The sequence below is a fragment of the Camelus dromedarius genome, chromosome 19 (genome assembly GCF_036321535.1).
Source record: "Camelus dromedarius isolate mCamDro1 chromosome 19, mCamDro1.pat, whole genome shotgun sequence".
In the NCBI taxonomy this organism is placed as follows: domain Eukaryota; kingdom Metazoa; phylum Chordata; class Mammalia; order Artiodactyla; family Camelidae; genus Camelus; species Camelus dromedarius.
Genome location: NC_087454.1, coordinates 34,717,977 through 34,737,291, shown reverse-complemented (window position 1 = coordinate 34,737,291; position 19,315 = coordinate 34,717,977). Strand labels below are relative to the sequence as shown.

The following is a 19,315-nucleotide window of genomic DNA, read 5'->3' as shown; positions in this document are numbered from 1 at the left end:
ATACGATTTGTTAGGCTGCCTCCTGTCTCTCTATCTTCCCATTGATGACAACTTTCAATTTTCATTTGCCATATGGTTTGGGTGTTAATGTAGGTAAACTCAAAAGGTAGATGAATGTTACTCATTTGCCAAGTGGCCAGATGACTCTTTCCCATTTGGGACAGGAAGCTTGACTGTCTCAATTCTTATAGGTTTCTTCAACAGGAGCAAGAGGAGAGAGGGATTCAGGCCTTTTGCATAGATTTCTTTTTGGAAAAAAACAATCTTTTTGGTTCTTAGAATTCAAAAACAAAGACAGTGAGATTGATATGAAATCATAAATCAATCATAAAATTGATATTAGCTGGGGAATTTAAACTCAGAGAAAGATCCACAATGTATGAAAAGACTACTGCTTTGTTAATTAAAATTGTGTTGTCTGGGGCAGAGTGGGTCCCCTGACTAGCAGCATTAGCACCAGAATTCTGGGGAGAGGGCCCGGAAGTCTGTTCTAACAAGCTCCGAGTGAGCCTGATGCCTCCAAATAAAGTTTGAGAGCATTCGGCTTGGGGCAATTTTGTAAATTTATATCAAAGACCTCGAAGCAATTTTTTTTTGATATTTTATTATTATTATTATTAAAGTATAGTCAGTTTACAATGTTGGGTCAATTTCTGGTGTACAGCATCATGTTTCAGTCATACATATACATACACATACTCCTTTTCATATTCTTTTTCATTATACGTTACTACAAGATATTGAATATAGCTCCCTGTGCTATACAGTAGAAACTTGTTGTTTATCTACTTTATATATAGTAGTTAGTATTTTAAAATCTTGAACTCCCAATTTATCCCTTCCCACCCCTTCCTCCTCTGGTAACCATAAGTTTATTTTCTATGTCTGTGAGTCTTTTTCTGTTTTGTAAATGACTTCATTTGTGTCTCTTTTTTTAGATTCCACATATAAGTGATAGCATATAGTTTGTCTGTCCATGTTCCTGCAAATGGCATTATTTTATTCTTCTTTATGGCTGAATGGTATTCTCTCTCTATATATATACATATATTCACATATCAGATTATTCTTTATTGAGTCATCTGTTGATGGATATTTAGGTTGTTTCCATGTCTTGCCTATTGTAAACAGTGCTATTGTGAACATTGGGGTGCATGTATCTTTTCTAATTTGACCTCCCTCCAGACATATGCCCAGAAGTGGGATTTCTGGATCATATGGTAAGTCTATTTTTAGTATTTGAAGGACTCTCTATACTGTTTTCCATAGTGGCTGCACCAAATTACATTCCCATCAACAGTGTAGGAAGGTTACCTTTTGGAGAACTCTCTCCAGCAGTGATGTCTTTTTCACAGTGGTTCAGAGCCAGTCCTTATACGTGTGATTTAAGGTAACATCTACAATATAATTAAACAACCCAAGTGAGAGTGTTTAAAAGGTGAATTTTAAGTGTTATATAGTTCATAGCACCAGCTACACACTGAGGACAATGGTGTAGAGCTTTTATCCAGTCTGTTCCTTACCTGGGTAACAATCCAGTCTTTCAAACTAAAGTTCCTCAAGATGTAAAAACTCTCAAAGTTCAAAGGTCTGCAAACAGGAAGTCTGGTTTTTATTTTAAACATGATTTTATTATGGTAAAATATATATGACGCAATTTGCCCTCTTAACCACTTTTCGGTGACGCTGACTCATTCACAATGTCTTGCGGCCTCAGGGACAGTTTTTCAGCCGGGAAAGTGTGTTCGGCGTGACCATCCGTAAGGAGATGCTCTCCGAACGTGCATCCTCGGCCTGCCTTTCTCAGTCCTGATGCAGGCAAGCGATCTGCAGTAAGGCGCGCGCGTGGCGCTGGAGGGCGCGCCGGCGGTCGGCGGGCCGCGGGGACCCGAGGCTCCGTCGGGCCCGGGTGCAGAGCGGAGCGCGCGGCTCGGCGCCCCCGGCGGCCCGGCCGCGGTGCAGGGACGCGCGGGGCCAGCGAGGGGAGCTGCAGGGTAACTTTTCCAGGGAAAGCGGCCGGTCGTCCCCACCAGAAGCCTCCCTGCCTTTTGTTTGTTTTCCTGCCGGAGGCTGGAGAGCGGCCGGGTCCCTGTTGCTCACCATGCGCCGCGCGGCCCGAGCCCCTCGCCGGCGCCCCCGGGCGGCCCTGCGCGGACCCCTCGGCCGGTCCTAGCGGGGATCGCCCGGTGCCCGCGCCCGCTCCCGGGCCGCCCGCTCTCCGAGGAGCCGCGCTCACCGCAGGAGCGGGCCCCCGCCTGTGCTCGCGGAGCCGGTAAGTGGGGTCGGGGACTAGGGGCTTCTGCCGGGTGACCTGTCACCCGGGGTCATGGACCTGAGCCATGGGGGACCCCCGTGCAGTGGCCCCGCGAGGGCTCGGAGGGCGAGGGGGAGGCGCAGGGTCTGCAGTTTCTCTTCGCGGTCCTGTGGTTCTCTCCCTCTTGGCGTAAAAACTCCCGTTTCCCCCGAGTCTGGAAGATTTTGATGGGTGTTTACCTTTGAGCGTTAAAGAAGGGAAAGATCCCGGCCGGTTTTGAAGCCCGTTAGTAGGATATGAGGACTTGCTCTTGGAATTTTTCCGACTAGGCCTTTGGCTGTCCCGCCAAGGGTTCTGAGCAAGAAATCCTCACACGTTTGTGTGCAACCATTTTTCACTGTGTTTCTTTCTGCTCTGATTTCTTCCTTGCTAATCTGAGTAGATGTTATGAGAGAGATGCCGAAGGATTTTCCAGAACAACCGTTTCTTTTGTAATGCACCCTTTGAAGCTTGACACCAGCATTGAGGGCTTTTACTTTTACTTTTAAATATAAAAGGAGTTGAATGCATCATTCTGCAGAAAAGAGTATTCGTTTCCACTTATAACTAAATAAAAATCTGCTTTTGCTGAAGCTGGATTATACTGAGAGACTATCACCCTGAATTTTGCAGCCAGGGCTAGATTTCTCAGAGGCATTGGCACTTGTGTTTTTTATTTTAGCCTAGAGCACTTTTTGTAGCAATGGAAGTTTGATAGGTGCAGTTTTCATTTCTCACATTTTCCAGTGAGTGGGTTTTCAGGATGTGCCCCAAAAGTGAATTGTACTATTGCTGAGTATAAAATTAAAATGAGCTTTAAATATGTGTAGTTAACATACAAATTATTAAGAAGAATTTGTGCCTCAACCATATGTTAGCTGTGCTAGGAGTTAATATATTCATAAATATGCACATTTGAAATAGTTTCTGAACAAAGCGCTGTGATTTGGTAAAGAATTTGGCCTTCCTGTCTATCTGAGGACCAGTTATTGTGGGTGTAGAAATAAGAGCAGGGCTGGGATTCTTTAGTTAAAATGATACCCTGTACCACTGCTTGCTCCCTAGGGTCCAGCCCTCCGCAGTAACCCTTCCTGTCCTGTGTACCTTGCCTTGTCCTCCTCTTCAGAGTCAAAACTCGTGGCAGGGCAGGAGTGGACAGCCATGTTTCTAAATGAGACCAGTTTAGTTTTAGATGATGGGGGGATGTGTTGGAGGATTGATGGAGCCTGTCTGAGTAGACAGAGGGCTGTTCTAGTCAAGGGAACTCAACATTTAGTCACAAAGAAATGGTTTTTCTCACTGAAGTTTCTTACCTACAGACTGTTTGTAAACAAGTCACCAGAATAAAGAACGAGCCTTTGGATTTTTATTTTTTCAGTTTGTTGCCTGTTTAACATCATCAAAGCTCTGTTTATACTTTTCATTGTTTTATGCTAATTGTGTTTTTTGAGGTTCCCAGTAATGGTGGCGATCATGTCCATCTTGGACCTTTGGAATTACCTATAACCATCTTGTCCTTCATTTCCTTCATCCTTTCTATCAATGAGTCATCCAGACCTTTGAAATGTGATTTATATAGAACCCTTCCTCCCCATTCTAATCCAGAGCCTCACCCTTCCTCTCCTGCAGACTGGGGCAGCCTCTGAGCTAGCCTCCAAAGCTGGCTCTTGGTAAGTCCTCATTAAATGTTTGCTGGATGGATGGATGGATGGATGAGACACGCCCCTTTCTGATCTCTTCAGCTTTGTTGTGCATCTTGCCTTTTACAACTGTCACTTCCTTATGTCTCTCCTTGCTTTGCAACCTTCCGGTCCTCTCCCTTCTCAACTACCCCAAGTCTAAAAGAAATTACCTGGTTTTTTTTCTAATTTTATTTTTTATTGAAGTGTAGTTGATTTACAATGTTAGTTTCAGGTGTACAGCAAAATGATTCAATTATACATATCCATTCATATTTTTTTCAGAGTCTTTTCCATTATAGGTTCTTACAAGAAATTGAATCTAGTCCCCTGTGCTATACAGTAGGGCCTTGTTGTTTATCTATTTTTATATATAGAATTTGCCTGATATTCAAAGCCTTTCATAATCGGGCCTCACTCGTCCTATCTAAATTCTATTTTCAGTTCAGCATGCATCTTTGCACTCAGTGGATGCCGTCTTCTCGCTAGCCTGCTCTACTAAGGGGGCTAGGATTGTTCCTGCTCAGTGGCTCTCCTAGAGACCCCCCCTGCCCTCTCCCGTCCTCCTGTGCAAATCTTACCCTCTCTCGCAGGAGGAGCCTAAATCCTAACTTCTTTTCATTTCTTGTCTTCTCTTCATTTCTCTTCTGTTTGGTGCACGTCTCCAGATACTTATTAGCTCTACCTTCTGTTGGCTACGTTGATCTCTAATCGATTTAGGTAATTTTAAGCTTCTTGAGGGCAGGAGCCGTATTTTCTGCACGGTAATATGCCGTTGCGGGCTTTGGGGTCAGGCAGGTTTGAGGTCAGGGCCTGACTCCTGGTTACTCATGCGGCCTTAGGGAGTCTCCAAGCATCAGTCCTCGTGTGTAAAATAGGGGAAATGCCTCTCCAGCCAGCTGTGGCGTGCAGATGGTCCGGGTGCCTGATCAGCATCCGCCACACGCCTGACAAAAATTTGCTCATCCCTCCAGTGACTCAGAGAGCCCTGAATACATAGCAGATACTTGGTAAATGTTTTGTCGGCTGACTTGGATTAGACACGAGCCAGGGCTCGGCCTGGAGGGCGGCAGCTGTGCAGAACCTTCAGTATCTTTCTGCTCTTACTTAAAACGGCTTGAGCTTAGGTTATTCCTGGCTACAGCTCTGTGTCTGGGATCTGTTGTTTTTCCATCTAAACCTCGCCAGGAACATTACTGCCTTTAATTTTCTTTTTTTTTAACTGCTTCTCTTGCGACACTTCATTTCACTCTGCAGGGTCTCGCTGAGTTGGAGGTGTACCCCATACCTCTGTTTTTCTGCTCGTTGGGTACGTGTGCGTATGTATTCACAGCCGGACGACCTGCCTAGCGGTTCCTTGGCAGAATTCTGGGCACAGTGGCCTTCCTGTGTGTGTTGATCTGGCAGCCTGTGAATGAATGGTGTCTCACTTAACTGTAAATTCTCTCATCAGCTCTCTTTGATGACTGTGGGTTCTGGGAAGGGCCTGTGCCTGGAGGGTCAGACGGATCCCATCTGTGGACGTCACTGTTTGTGGTAGGTGTGGTTGACTGGGAGATCTGCAAACAGAGGTGTGAGCCAGGTGCCTTACACGCATACAGTTTGGGGGTTATGGTGTAACCATGTCCGAGATTGTGGCTGTGCTTACCTTGAAATGGTTTTTACTTCCTTATCCATACCCATGTGTTCTAGAAAACTACCCGGTAAAACTAATTTGCTGAAACAAATCTATTTCTGGGGCACATTGCCTGAAGATGCTAAGCGTTGTGGCAGGAAGAAATCAGAGACATCTTCAGCCAAAGAAGAAGTAGAAGCAGCAGGTTCCTCACAAGAGGGGACTGAGGTGGAGGTGGCATTCAGGCTCACTCTCTCTGCTCCCCGTGGGGTGCTGTCTGATGCTAGGAAATCCTACTGCTCCACAGAGCCTAGGGAAATACTCAATCCAAGTGGAGAACTTCCTTTCTTGATTCCTTCTGCGGGAACGGAAGCATTCTTGCACTTGATTTAAGGTGCTGGCTCGCTGTGCTTTGAAAGTCAAAACCTTCATAGAAAGAGTGCCTGTGGTCAGACTCACCTGTGCAGCCGGAATCAAATCCTACGAGCGCTGACTTGTGAAGCCTTCTCAGGGTCTGAGGAAAGCACGTCTTTGAAGAGCTGCCACTTTGTTTTATATGTGGTTCAAGATTAGCAATGGCTTCATATCCTTTTTTAAAAATTGAAGTACAGTTGATTTACAATGTTGAGTTTCTGGTGTACAGCAAAGTGATTCGGTTATACATATATATTCTTTTTCATTATAGGCTATTACAAGAGATTGAATGTAGTTCCCTGTGCTGTACAGGAGGACCTTGTTTATCTATTTTATATATAGTAGTATGTATCTGCAAATCTCAAACTTTGTATTTTTCCCCCCTCCCCCACCATTCCCCGCCCCAGTAATCATAAGTTTGTCTTTTATGTCTGTGAATCTATTTCTGTTTTGTGAATAAGTACATTTGTGTCATTTTTTCAGTTCCACATATACGTGATGTCATATGGTATCTGTTTCATATACTTTTCCCAGAAGGGGAAGTCGCAGCAGTTGTGACATCGATAATTAAAACATTTCTTACATTCACACATTTAAAATTATGCTGCTCTGAAGGTGCCAAGAATCCTATTGGTTGGGCCTCTGGATCTCATCTGGGCAATGAGGGTTCGGGATGATCATTAAGGTCTCACCAAGGAAAAAACTCTGATGCTGTAGTCAAGTTTCCTTAACATTATGCTCCATCCATGTTGAACTTAGGTCCTACTGAACTGAGCAGTCAATCTGTACTAATTAGCATGAGGTTATACATTATCTTACTTGACATTTTCCCTAGACCCTGAGTTTGTCGTCCTAACTCAGATTTTTTAATGGAGGGGCACAGTAGTGCCTCGCGTTTCATTTGGAGTTTTCTTCCATCTTGCTCTTAGTAGCCACTTGATAAACGTCCAGTCATGGCCAAGAGCTTGTGCAAGCCACATCTGTGTGAGGAAAGGTCAATATGAGTCATTTTTTTACCTTTCTGTAGGTGGACTAGGAGCGGTAAAGTGCTGATAACAAGTGACTGCTCTCGTGGTTACTATAAAGGATAATGGCCCAGGACCAAAAAGATAAAGTAGCGACGGTGTGATATCCAACGACATGTTTGACCATACCATGGGAATTACCATCTGCGTGAGCTTGTAGATCCCAAAGGACAGTATAGTTCGTGGTTTTGTCCGCTTGGACTCAGCCTGTGCTTTGAAAGTGAATATATCAATGACTGATTGAACTCAGACAAAACTGAGTGAGAAAAAAGTAAGCTGCATATATCTACACGTTATCTTAAGCTGTTAAAAAGAAAATGTTTTCCTAAACTGTTGTACAAGTTTTTTTGAAGGATTCATAATTTCCGTGCACTCGTCTCCATGGAGTTGTCCAGTTTTGCAGACAAGTTATGAGGGACGGCAGTAGGCTTGGGGTTGATGGTGTAGGAAAATAAGTCAAAGTGACCCTTTATGCCAAAAACAAAAAAAAGCGACCCTTTATAAACCCATAAATTGCCCGTTCATTAATTTAATCATCCAACCCATCTTTATTCTGAGCACGTCTTTGGGCCAACAGGATGCCAGGTGCTTGTCTAGGTGCTGGGAATACGGTTGTGAACAGGACGAAACCTCTGCCCTCGAAGAGCTCAGACTCTCAGGATGCACAGTCTGTATATGCAAACCTGTGACCCTGGGGGAGATGAGGGTTATGTACAGAGGGCTAAAACGCTTCTGCCTCCGTGCAGGGTTTCCTGTGTTTCAGGGGTCCACACATGGTGCCCTGCAGGCCTGTCCTGCCTGCTCCTTGTTTTTGTAAATAAAGTCGTATTTGTTTACACTTCTGTGCTCCAGCAGAGGAGTTGAATAGTTGTGACACAGCCCTATCGACCTCACAGACTAACATATTGACTGACCCTTCACAGAAAAGGTTTGCTGAGCCCTGCTCTATTGGAGGGGAGTGGTAATTAGATTTATTTAATTTTTTTTTTTTTGATGGATGTACTGGGGATTGAACCTAAGACCTCTGTATGCTAAGCATGCGCTCTACCGTTTGAACTCTACCCTCCTCCTTCTATTTAATTTTTATATTAAGCCTTTGCTTCCTTGATATGCGTTACTGATTGATTTGTCCTTATGCAAGGTGGTAAAGCATCTTACATTGCAGGATATCAGCCCGCAGTTAACCGCGCCGTGATGTTTGCAAAGCGCTAGAGTATGTGACACTTGGCGATTCACTCCCTTCGTCTTCACTTCGCCCTCCCTTATTCACCTGTAAAACAGGGGATGGTGATCAGGCAAGCAGGTGGGGCCAGGACCACCATCACCACCTCCGTGAAGCCGGTGGGGACTATCATCCTGGCTCATCCGCAGTTTCCCACGAGTCAGGGGCATGGGTATTCATCCTCTGGGTCTTCCCTTCGGCTTTTCACAGCCCACGAACCTCGCAGAATGACGGATCCTAGTTTGGAAAGAACCCACAAGTGCTAGAAGACTTTAGGCTCGGGGCACAGCGCCCTTCGGTGGTGCAGGAGACGCGGGAGGAAGTCGTGGACCCTTCTCCTGGGATTCAGGACCTGGTGCATGAGGAGTTCCCCTCTCAGAAGCTGAGGCTGAAGGAGGAAAGGGGGGTCAGGGCATGAAACAGTCTCTGGGGAACAGAAGAGTCCAGCCAGGGTAACGGATTTTCTTCCCCCGTGTCTCCGTTAAGACAGTCACTGAAAGCATCTTTAATGCCCTCCTTGTCATGGTCCGCCATGACAAGGCCAGGTCCACCTAAAGGAGGTCTTTTGGTCTTGGAGCTGCTGTCCTCAGTGCAGAAAAAAGCACTAGTCTAAGAGGCAAAAATACTTAGAGGACATTGTTACTAAAATGTACATGGGCAGAAGAATTCGGTCCCAGAGAGAAAGACAGAAATACAGGTGCACTATTTTTGGTACCCTTTTAAAAGAAATATAACCATGTTAACCTTACATTTATGAAGTTATGACATGTTTGAACCTAGAATACGGGCCACTTGAGGTAAAATAAGACTCAGAAGTGTCAGGCGAAGGGCCACTGAGCGATTTTGCACGAGGTGAAGTTTTCCTGTGAGGACAAGTGAAAGCAATGGTGTCTTTTCAGTGGAAAGCCATCAAGGTGAAGGGAGCAGAGCTCTTCATACAGATCTGAATGGGGGAGTGGGCTTGGTAAACCGCAGTTCCCAGAGAAGCCCACTTCTGCATACAGTTTTTTGTCTCCTGTCTTAAAATATGAGTAGTTGTGGCATTTATTCAATGACTATCAAGTCTCCAAAATAAAGAGCGGACCACCTCCCTCCCTGCATCCGGTCAGTTTCCCAGGACACTTGGCGGTACTGCTGGCTGCGAGCAGGTGTTCTGCCTCCACTGAGGACTGAGTCGAGGGGAGGGAGTTGGGGCAGATGGCAGGAAGGTTTCCCCAGTGTCACCTAGCCAGAAAAACCATAGCATTCATTCCAAAGATGGGCTGGAACCCTGTGAAAGCAAATACAATTGTATTGCTCTAAGAGATACAGCCTCACCCAAAGGCCAAGGGCCTGATCTGAGGTACCCTGAGGGGGGCCTTTCTGGGACTCTGAGACTCAGTAATTCCAGCCTTGTGGTGGGAGGACTCACCCAGGCAGGGCCCTTTCTTTACCTTAGTATTTACTATTCCCCCATCTCAGAACTTCAGAACACTTCAGCTCAGGGCAAACACTTTGATTACTGTAACTTTGCACACAAAGAATTAGAAGCATTGTGTGTTTTGAGATGCCTACCAAGGGTAGTCTAGAAAATGAATCGCAAAGACTAAAAGTCATGTTTTGACCCTTCTGTGTACAAACGGAGTGTGAGGTGTGAGAACAGAGATGCAGGAAGCATGCAGAGTGTCCGGGCCAGGCCTGCATGTCGCTGGGCACTGCTGGGGAAGGGCTGGCAGTGAGGAGGGGTCAGGGCTCTGCGGCGTCCCAGGGAGAGAGCCCTTGGCTGTGTCTGGGCAGTTTGGGGCAGGAGGCTCTGAAGAGGTGATGTTTGAGCTGGACCCCAAGGGAAGGGAAGGGGTAGATTACCAGCTTTGGGGTCTGGCTGAGGCAGCGGGACACTTGTCCAGCTCTGGAAGAGAGATGCTGTGTAGTGTGCAGCATCCCTCCAGGGCACTGTCTGCTCTTTGCTATCTTTTGTGCATGTGATGGAAAAAGATGGAAACACTGATCTATTTTTTTTTTCCTTAGACAAAAGCTAGCTTCATTCCTGACCCAGAGAGTCACAGAACCACAGAGCCTTAGAGCAGGAAACCACCTCACTTCATTAAGCCCGGCGCCCAGAAATTAACCCGAGGACCAAGAGATGCTCCGAGTCACAGGCGGTCTGTGCCGAGTGGAAGCTAGGACCCAGTCCCTCTTTGTCCTCAGTCCCTTGCCTCCGCTGTAGGCAGTTGGTGCTGGCGGGGTCCCCGCTGGGTCCGCTGAAGCTGGGTTGCAGAATGAGGCCAACTAGAGCATGGCCACCTCGCTGGTTTCTGTATTTAGACTTTGAGCTACAAAGTACTTCTTTTAATTCCCCTTGCTCTCAGATCCTTAAATGATTTCATGGTCTTTGGATCTTTTGCAATCTCTCCCTTGAGTCTAGAGCAGTCAGCCTGGGTTCCTACCACAGTGCCAACATCTATTAGTTGTATAATGTTGGATGAGTAGCCTGGGGCTCAGTTTCCTTATCTGGGGTAAATAATAGTACCTACTGATAAAATAAAATGGGGGTAATAATAATAGTACCGACTGGTACCGTTGTGAGGATTAAATGGATTCATATATGCAAAGCATTTAAAACAGTATTGTACACATAGTAAGTACTAAAATTATTATTACTACTTTATTTGATAGATTAGTGAGCTAAGTATGGACTGGTCATGGTGACTGATTATCCAAGTTCATTCTTGGAGTCAGTGGGATTTAGAAGTGCACGTTAGCTAAGTCCCCAAGTTGATGGGTGGGTTGCTGCATCCGACTGACTTCTCCAGCAGTGAAAACTGTCTACACCAGGAGCTGTGAATTCACACACTGTCAGGCTGTCCACTTGCAACCCCTGGTCCATACAGTGTGGAATCTCCATATGTTAACATCATCTTCTCAGAGATTTCAAAGTCTTGTCTGTTCTGCAAATTAAAGAGAAATACTCTCTATGGCTCAAAAAAGAATGCCTTTGTTCATTGGGTAACTCAGCGTTAGATTCCTGATTTCATTCCTAAAATACTTAACTTGGTTGAGTGGAAACCACGGCTGCCATAGTTCGTATGATCACGCGTGTCTTTGGGCAGTTTCACTGGAGGGTAACAGGCTCGTGGTATCGCCTGGAGAGATCGGGTCCTAGTCCCTAGACCCTGTGTATGTTTCTTTATTTGTCAAAATAGACTTTGTAGATACAATTAAAGTAATAAATTTGTTTTATTTTATTTGTATTTATTTTTTATTTAATTTATATTTTATTTAATTATATTTAATTTATATTTCGTATTTAAATTTATTATATAAATAAATTTATAAAATTAATAAAATTGATATGGGGAGATAAACCTGAGTTATCCAAGTGGGCCCTCAGTGCAAACACTAGTCCTTGTAAGAGAGAAGCAGAGGGAGGTCTGACACAGGGAGAGGAGGCAGTGTGACCACAGAGGCAGAGGTTAGAGTGATGTGGCCACGAGCCAAGGAAACGCCCAAAGCCCCCAGACGCTGGAGAAGACGAGGAATGGATTCCTCCCTGAGCCTCTGGAGGAAGGGCCAACACCTTGATCTCAGCGCGGGGATACTGGTTTCAGACGCTGGCCTCTGCAAACATGAGAGAATAAGATTCTGTTGTTCTAAGTCAGCGTACTTATGGCGATCTGTTAACAGCAGCTACGGGAAACTAATAGGGTGGGTAAGGAAAACTATTTACATTTTTTTAAATTATTTTTTGTCAGTGATGCATGGATCAATGTATGGGTGAATGACATGTCCTTGGTGAGAGAAATTAGTCATTATTTAGAGATTGGGGGGAGGGGATAGCTCAGTGGTAGAGGGTGTGCTTAGCATGCAGGAGGTCCTGGGTTCAATCCCCAGTACCTCCATTAAAAAAAGAGAGAAATTGGGCTTGGATGACCCTGGGGAAAAGAGCTAGTTGCCCAGGCAACCCTGAGCGATACCCAGGGCCATTTCTGGACACTCATCCGTGTTGCCCTCAATAGATGTGTATTGTATGTTCTTCCAAAATGGAAGCAGGTCATGGTGGGTGGAAAATTAACCTTAGGCTCATAGAGAATTCCTTCCTCTCATCTGTCTCCAGCCCCACACCTCTTTCAGTCTTCACAACCATGCTGACTACAAAAGATCGATGGATAGATCAGTCTGTTTACTTACCTATATGAACTCCAGTAGAACACTTTGTATGTAGTCTCTTAAGTCAGTGTGGCCTTAGTCCACTGAATCAGGAATGCTTTCAGTTGTACTTAACAGACTACCTGACGGTAGCGTCAGCAACAGGCTTTTGATTAGGTTATATGACGAGAAATCTAAAGCAGATGTTTTCAGGGATCGTGCAGCCACCCAGTGGTATCATCGGGACCCAGCTTCTTTCTTTCCATCCATCCTCAGCAGATGAGATTCTCATCTGTAGAGTTGACGTCTCATAATCGCCAGAAGGCGGTCTCAGCCCTACATGTTACAGCTTTAGATGACTGTGTTCAAGGCAGAAACATGGGGCAACGTCTTTGTCAACTGTCTTTTTCAGGGAGTGGATTCCTTCTCAGAAACCTTTCTCTTCCCCTACCTGCTCACTATCCTTTCCATCTCATCAGTCAGAGCTGTAGTCCCACTCCTAAATGATTTTCAGTAGGAAGTGGAATTGCTTGACTTGGCTTCGCCTGAGCATAGTTCACAGCCTGGGGCTGTGTTGGTGGCTGTCGTTCCTGGTGATACTGAATCCTGAATAAAATCAGGGCTCTATAAACTAAGCAGGAGGAGGAACATTGCTGTTGGGCAGATCAGCAACAGTATCTGTCCTCTCTCCCTCCTTTTCCTGATGCCCTGTCCATCGCCCTGTCGTTTTCCCAGAGCACCGGTGAGGTTTTGTCCTTTCCTTTTGGGCCACCCCACAAGTGGTGAACAGTTGAACAATATGAATCCCAAATGTATTTAACCACTTCCTGCTGGGATGTGCTCAGCACTGACGTGGGTTGAATGTGACTTTTTGTCTGAGAATTTGAATAATACCACTTCATTTTTTTTTAGTATTGGAAATAATTCACTAGAGAATAGAAAGGTCAGATGGTGGCATGGTTCTGTTTTCCAGATCCACAGATAGTGTAATGAATCCTTCTCTCTGATACCCCTTTGTACACTTGAAACAACTACCGTGCTTTCTAATCCTCCTTTTCTCCATGAATTCTGTGTTTCTTTAACTACTCTTCCTGTACTTCCGTTGAGGACCCGTATTATGTTCTTTAATGTCTATCTAGACATTTGTCATCCCAAATTGCATAGTAATTAAGGCTCATGTTTAGGCTATTGTGTCCCTTGGTCTGGAACTTTGACCGCCATGTTGCAAAACTCCAAGGGTCACCGTTTAGGTAGCATTCCCTGTGAGCAGAATGCCCCAGAACTGTGCACAACGTTAGCCTTGTCTGAATGCTGTTCTCCTAGGAAGAACTCCAATAATGCACTCTCTTTGGGGAAAAAAAAAAAAATAGAACAACCTTGGAACTGCTTGTAGCTGTGTCCTGAGCATCTCCCATGAGAGGTTTCGTGCATTCCTCAAATTCAGCACCTTCGGAAACAGAACCCGTTTTCTCTGCACATTGTCCAAATAACACACACAAACTCACGTTCCCTCTTCCAAAACCCGTGTCTCTGGCTCTAGCATCCGTCCAGCCCAGTGCCTTCGGGCAGGCCTTCTACCTACTTCTCCTGGCTGTTGCACTAACCCCCTTGACTAGTCTCTCTGCCTCTAGTCTCTCTATTCTAACAGCAGTTTGAATAGTCCAGGGGGGTCCTCCTCGTGTCATTTCCCTGCTTAAAAACCCCAGAGAATTCTTATGTCGGGGTAAAGACCAAAGTCGTGCATGACGAGTGTACCCTTTCACCACTGGACCCCACCTGAAGTTTCTGGCTGTCTTCTCCATTTCCTTACTGCCCTTCACGGCTTGTGTGCCCTAGTCCTGAACTTCACAGTGAGGCTGCACATTAGAATCACCTGGAGAGCTTTCTAAACTACCAAAACGCAGTCCCCGCCCCTGATCTGACCCTTAGAGGTTGGGCTTGGGCATCAGTATTTGTTCAAAGTCCCCCAGTGAGTCTGTTGTTCACCCAGGGAGTGAACCACTAGGCTTTTGTCCTCATGTGACCATGCCGAGCTCTTATAAGCAACCTTTTACAGAGTTTCCTCCATCTGTAATTCCTTTCTCTTCCATTTCTGTATAATGAAACTTTGCTCATTCTTCGCTACCTCTGTACCCCCTCTTCTCTGCAGGGGTGTCCCACCTCTCCTTCCTCCCAAGAGTCGGTTGCCGTCTCCACCATGTTCTTGTAGAACTTCCTGCATTTTCCATATATATGTCAAGTGTGAGTTACTTAAAGGAAGGACCCTCGCCTTATCCATAATGCACCCCTAAAGCCTTGCATAACGCTTGGCATCTCAGTACAGTTTGAATAAAATTATACACTGCCAACCTGACATTAATGCCTGAAGAGACACTGGTTGGATCGATTTGACAGCCGATACGTTATTACCTGAAATAAAATTAAAAAGCAACTGCCCCGGTGTGACGAGAGTCAGATCTTGCCAGAGTAACTGAATTCTGTTCTATGGCATGTTTTTGTTATCTGGCAGACTGTAACAAGGAAGAATCGTTTGGGTGATTGTGTGTTGCGTGAATGACCCACTCTGTCTTGATTTCAATGAACTTCCTAATTCTTCCACAAATACCTTTCTCCATGATAGTCTAGGAAGGCATTGTCCCAATTATACAATTTTAGTAGAGAAGGAAGTAGCTATCAAAGAAGGGCTTCTATGATTAATAATGAATAGATATGAATCAGTAGTATAATGCCATTGCAAAAAAAAAAAAAAAGCGAGGGCAAAACCACATGCTGCTGGAATGAAGGTCGTTGTTAAGTTTTGGTTGCCACGGTTCATCAAGGAGAATTTGTTGGAAAACGAAGTTACGAATAATGCAGAAATCATGTCATATCAAAAACAGATGAAGACAAATACAAAAAAAAAAAAGAAAAAGAAGGGGAAAGAAGCACAGAGCCCCAAATTTGATTATGTTTTCACCCAAATACTCTTTCTATGTTATGTTGAGACACATCTGGAATCCAAAACAGCCCACTGTGCGCTAACTCCCTACCTTCCCCTCCACCCCAGATTCAAGTGCCCGTGCCTTCATTTCTGCTCCCTGGAGTGGAGTGCTAGAACTCCTTGGCTTACAAAACACCGACTTCTCTTTTTCTTTTAAGACTCAGTCTTTTATGAAGACCTTTCTTGCTGCTCTCCTGAGCCTCGTGGAATCCACCCAGCCGGAAGGCAGGGGGCCTTCTTCTTAACCCGTCCCCAGTTCTGTACCCTCAGTGTCCTTGAAATATCTTCGTGCATATTCATGAGCCACTCCCTTCCACACCCCCATCCTCATCCTCTGCCATGAGACTCTAAGATCTTTGGGGAAAGGGGCCATGTTTTATTGGTCCCTCTATCCCCAGATGTTAACCTAGGGTCTGTCACATAGTAGGTGCTTTATAAATATGTACTAATCAGCAATGGAATACATTGCTATAAAGAGCTGCTCAAGGAAGCTGTGGGGAGTCTGACCCTGTAGAGCTTCGAAAGGAAGGAAACCAGGGGCCTCAAATGGTTCTGGGGGGTGGAGAATGAGTTTGTGTGGTGGAGGAATGGGGAGCGGAAGCTTGATCTCTAAGGCATTTCCAGTTTTATGGTAGAATATGGTGAAATCAGGCATAACCTGTACATTTCTCAAGGTTTCTCAAGGTCACGCACAGAACACAGACTAGATTTGTTTTTTAATTTTTTATTTTGAACTGATTTTAGACTTCCAGAAAAGTCACAGAAATAGTCCGCAGAGTTCCTAGGCATTCTTCACCCAGCTCCCCCCGTTACTAACATCTTCTGTAACCACAGAACAACGATCAGACCCAGGAAGTTAATGTTGGCACCATGCTATTAACTAAACTACAACCTTATTCAAATTTCACCAACTTTTCCACTAATGCCCTTTTTCTGTTCCAGGACCCTATCCAGGATCTCATGTTGAGTTTAGTTGTCCTGTCTCCTTAATTGCCTCCGATCCGTGACAGCTCCTTGGTCTGTCCTCTTGCCTTTTATGATCTTGACACTTTTGAAGGGTATTGGTCAGTTTTTTTTAAAAAAAAAAAGTCCCACATTTTGAGTTTGAGGTTTTCTCACAAGTAGGTTGAGGTTCTGCATTTTTGACAAGAGTACCACAGAGGCGTCCCCTTCTCCGAGCATCCTATCCAGGATTCGTGATGTCATGTGTCTTATGAATGGTGATGTGGAACTTGATCACTAGGGTAAGGAGGTTTCTGCTAGATTCCTGCCCACAGAGTCACCATCTTTCCCTTTGACGTCAATAAATATCTTAAAGATACTTTGAAACAATGGGAATAGCATGTTTCTCCTCAAACTTTTATCCACTGATATTTACATCCATCAAAGAATCTTGCCTGCAACAGATTTTACTGTGAAGTTGGGCTAGTAGTGGATGTATTTCCCTCTTTGCTTTTATATTCATTGATTGGAATTCATCTGAAAAGAGAAGCTGCGTTAACTGGGCTTCAATGCAGAATGTCATGTACTTCTAATCATTATCTTCGGATCCTTTGATTCTTCAGATAATTAGTTTGATGTTTCATGTTCTTATTTAAGCATTTACACTTCATTAATGTTTGCCTAGAGGCATTGCAGTCATTTAAGTTATGGGCTTACATTTTCTTCCATATAGGTAGACCGACCGACACTCAGTTTTATAAATGAAAATGAAAAAAAAAAATCAAACCTGAAGACTGTCATTCAAAGTGAAGTGGGCCAGAAAGAGAAAGAAAAATGCCTTATGACATCATTTATATGAAGAATCTAAAATAATAATAATAATAATAAGGACACAAATGAACTAATTATTAGGTTGATCTCTTGACTATGTCGACTGTCCTTTATGTTTGGATTACCGCATTCTGTTGTTTCTTATTTTGTAGTTGGCTTTATTCCTTTGATAACTATGTAAGTTTAAAAGCTAAAGATCTAACCTGTTCTTAGAAACAATAATTAGTACATATATAAAAAAAAAATCAACGACTTATCCTTTAAAAAAAGCCCAACTGAATGATTTTAAAAGGGGCACACCGTACATGCGGGCCTTAAAAAATGACAAGTTCTTTTTGTTCGGCTTCTGAATGTCTAACAGGAAAAATAATACTGTTGTTGCCTAGCCCCAAATAGTTCATGGAGCACGTCTTAAGTTCTCTCTCAGGAGAACCTTAATTTAAGCACTTCTCGGCTTTTGTATGTTTACGTGGTGAACCGCAGCTGAACTGCACAGAACACAGTGTATTTAGCATGGTGTCTCGTAGCTCAGCAATTTCTCTCCCTGGTGGTTATCGTGGGGAGTTTGCCCACAGCGATTAGTCAGCAGAAAGGCATCACATTGCAACTGATTCGTTTCTGAGCCAGGGACAAAATCACTTTCCAAGAATGCTACCTCTCGTTTTAGAAAACATTGGAAAAGAACATTATTTAAACCAGAGGTGGACACACTTTTTTCTGGAAAGGACCAGATAACAAATCTTGTAGGCTTTGCAGGCAAGCCTTCAGTCACAGGTACCCAACTCTGCTGTGTAGTGTGAACACTGCTGCAAACAATTTGCAAATGTGTGGGCAGGGCTGTGTTCCAATAAAACTTTTTTGACAAAGACAGGTGGTGGCTGGGGCTTACCATTTGCCGGTCCCTGATTTAGACAGACTCAGAGTATACGTTGTGCATTGATCTTTGTCTCTCGTTTTTCTCTACAGGCAGGACTCATCTTTGAAAATATGTATTTGGGAGATAGTCACGTTCTTTTGAAGACCTCTTGCTGCTGCTGCTGTTGCTGCTGCCATCGAAAAATCTGGTTACACTCCGGGGAGGCCTGCTGCGGCTGCAGGACTGGTCCACCTCTGGCCTGAGATGAGTGTCCGGCCTGAGCAGGCACACCATGAATAGATACACAACCATCAAGCAACTCGGGGATGGAACCTATGGTTCCGTCCTGCTGGGAAGAAGCATTGAGTCTGGGGAACTGATTGCTATTAAAAAGTAAGTTTTAGTGGGGAGAGTATAGCTCAAATGGTAGAGCACATGCTTAGCATCCACGAGGTCCTGGGTTCAATCCCCAGTACCTCCACTGAGAAAGTAAATCAATAAATAAACCTAACTACCTCCCCCCTGTAAAAAAACAAAAAGAACTCAAAAAAAGTTTTCTCTTTCATGCTCATGAATTCATCCTCAGTGACACATTGTCAACATAGTTTTAACTGTATGCTCCCCATTCCTCGTCTTTGAAAAGTCTCTACAGGGGAGCACATGGAGACGTGCGTTGATTTCTGTGGGTTGGATGATGGGGGACTCTGGGATGCTCATGTTAGAGACTTAACCATGTCCCCACGTCAGATGTGCTGCTTTGCACACAGCACTAATGCTTTTTCCAAGGGTCTTCTCATACTGGGAGGCAGGAACGAGCAAATAAAGAAACATGTGATAGGAAAGGAAACTGACACTGAGAAATTCAGTGACTTATTTTGGATCCTTTACACGTGTGACTCCGTTTGGTGACTACTGTTTTATTCCCCTCGCCCCACGTGCCCTTTGCAATCGGAGTCCAGACCCATTGTATTAGGTATCTGTTGCTGCGGAACAATTTACCCCAAAGTATTGTGGTTTACAAGAACTATCTCACAGTTTCTGTGGGTCAGGACTCTGGACATGACTTAGCTGAGTTCTCTGCTTTGGGGTCTCTCTCATGAGGCTGCAGTCAAGGTGTTGGCTGGTGCTGGGGTCTCATCTGAAGGTTGGACTGGGGAAGGACCCAGGTCTGAGCTCACTCACATGACCGTGGGCAGCATTCAGTATCCTGTGCTTTGTTGGACTGAGGGCCTTAGTTCCCTGCTGGCTCCTGGCTGGAGGCTGCCCTCAGTCCCTTGCCACATGGGTCCCTGCAAAAAGTAGCTCACAACATGGCAGCTTGCTTCATCAAGGC

The 19,315-nt window shown here is 44.7% G+C and overlaps 2 protein-coding genes across 2 annotated transcripts in view; both read left to right on the top strand.

Annotated features, from left to right (window-relative positions):
* The first annotated feature begins 1,896 nt into the window (after positions 1–1,896).
* LOC135318634 (uncharacterized) lies at positions 1,897–18,245 on the top strand. The gene is made up of 2 exons (XM_064476582.1): positions 1,897–2,272; positions 18,093–18,245. The coding sequence occupies exon 2, from the start codon at positions 18,114–18,116 to the stop codon at positions 18,243–18,245; it is 132 nt and encodes a 43-aa protein (XP_064332652.1). The 5' UTR covers positions 1,897–2,272; positions 18,093–18,113.
* Positions 18,238–19,315, top strand: part of CILK1 (ciliogenesis associated kinase 1) — a 30,992-nt gene continuing 29,914 nt past the window's right edge. The window contains exon 1 of the mRNA XM_064476581.1: positions 18,238–18,375. Coding sequence (XP_064332651.1) covers positions 18,275–18,375 — 101 coding nt within the window. The 5' untranslated portion in view covers positions 18,238–18,274. The remainder of the gene's footprint in view (positions 18,376–19,315) is intronic.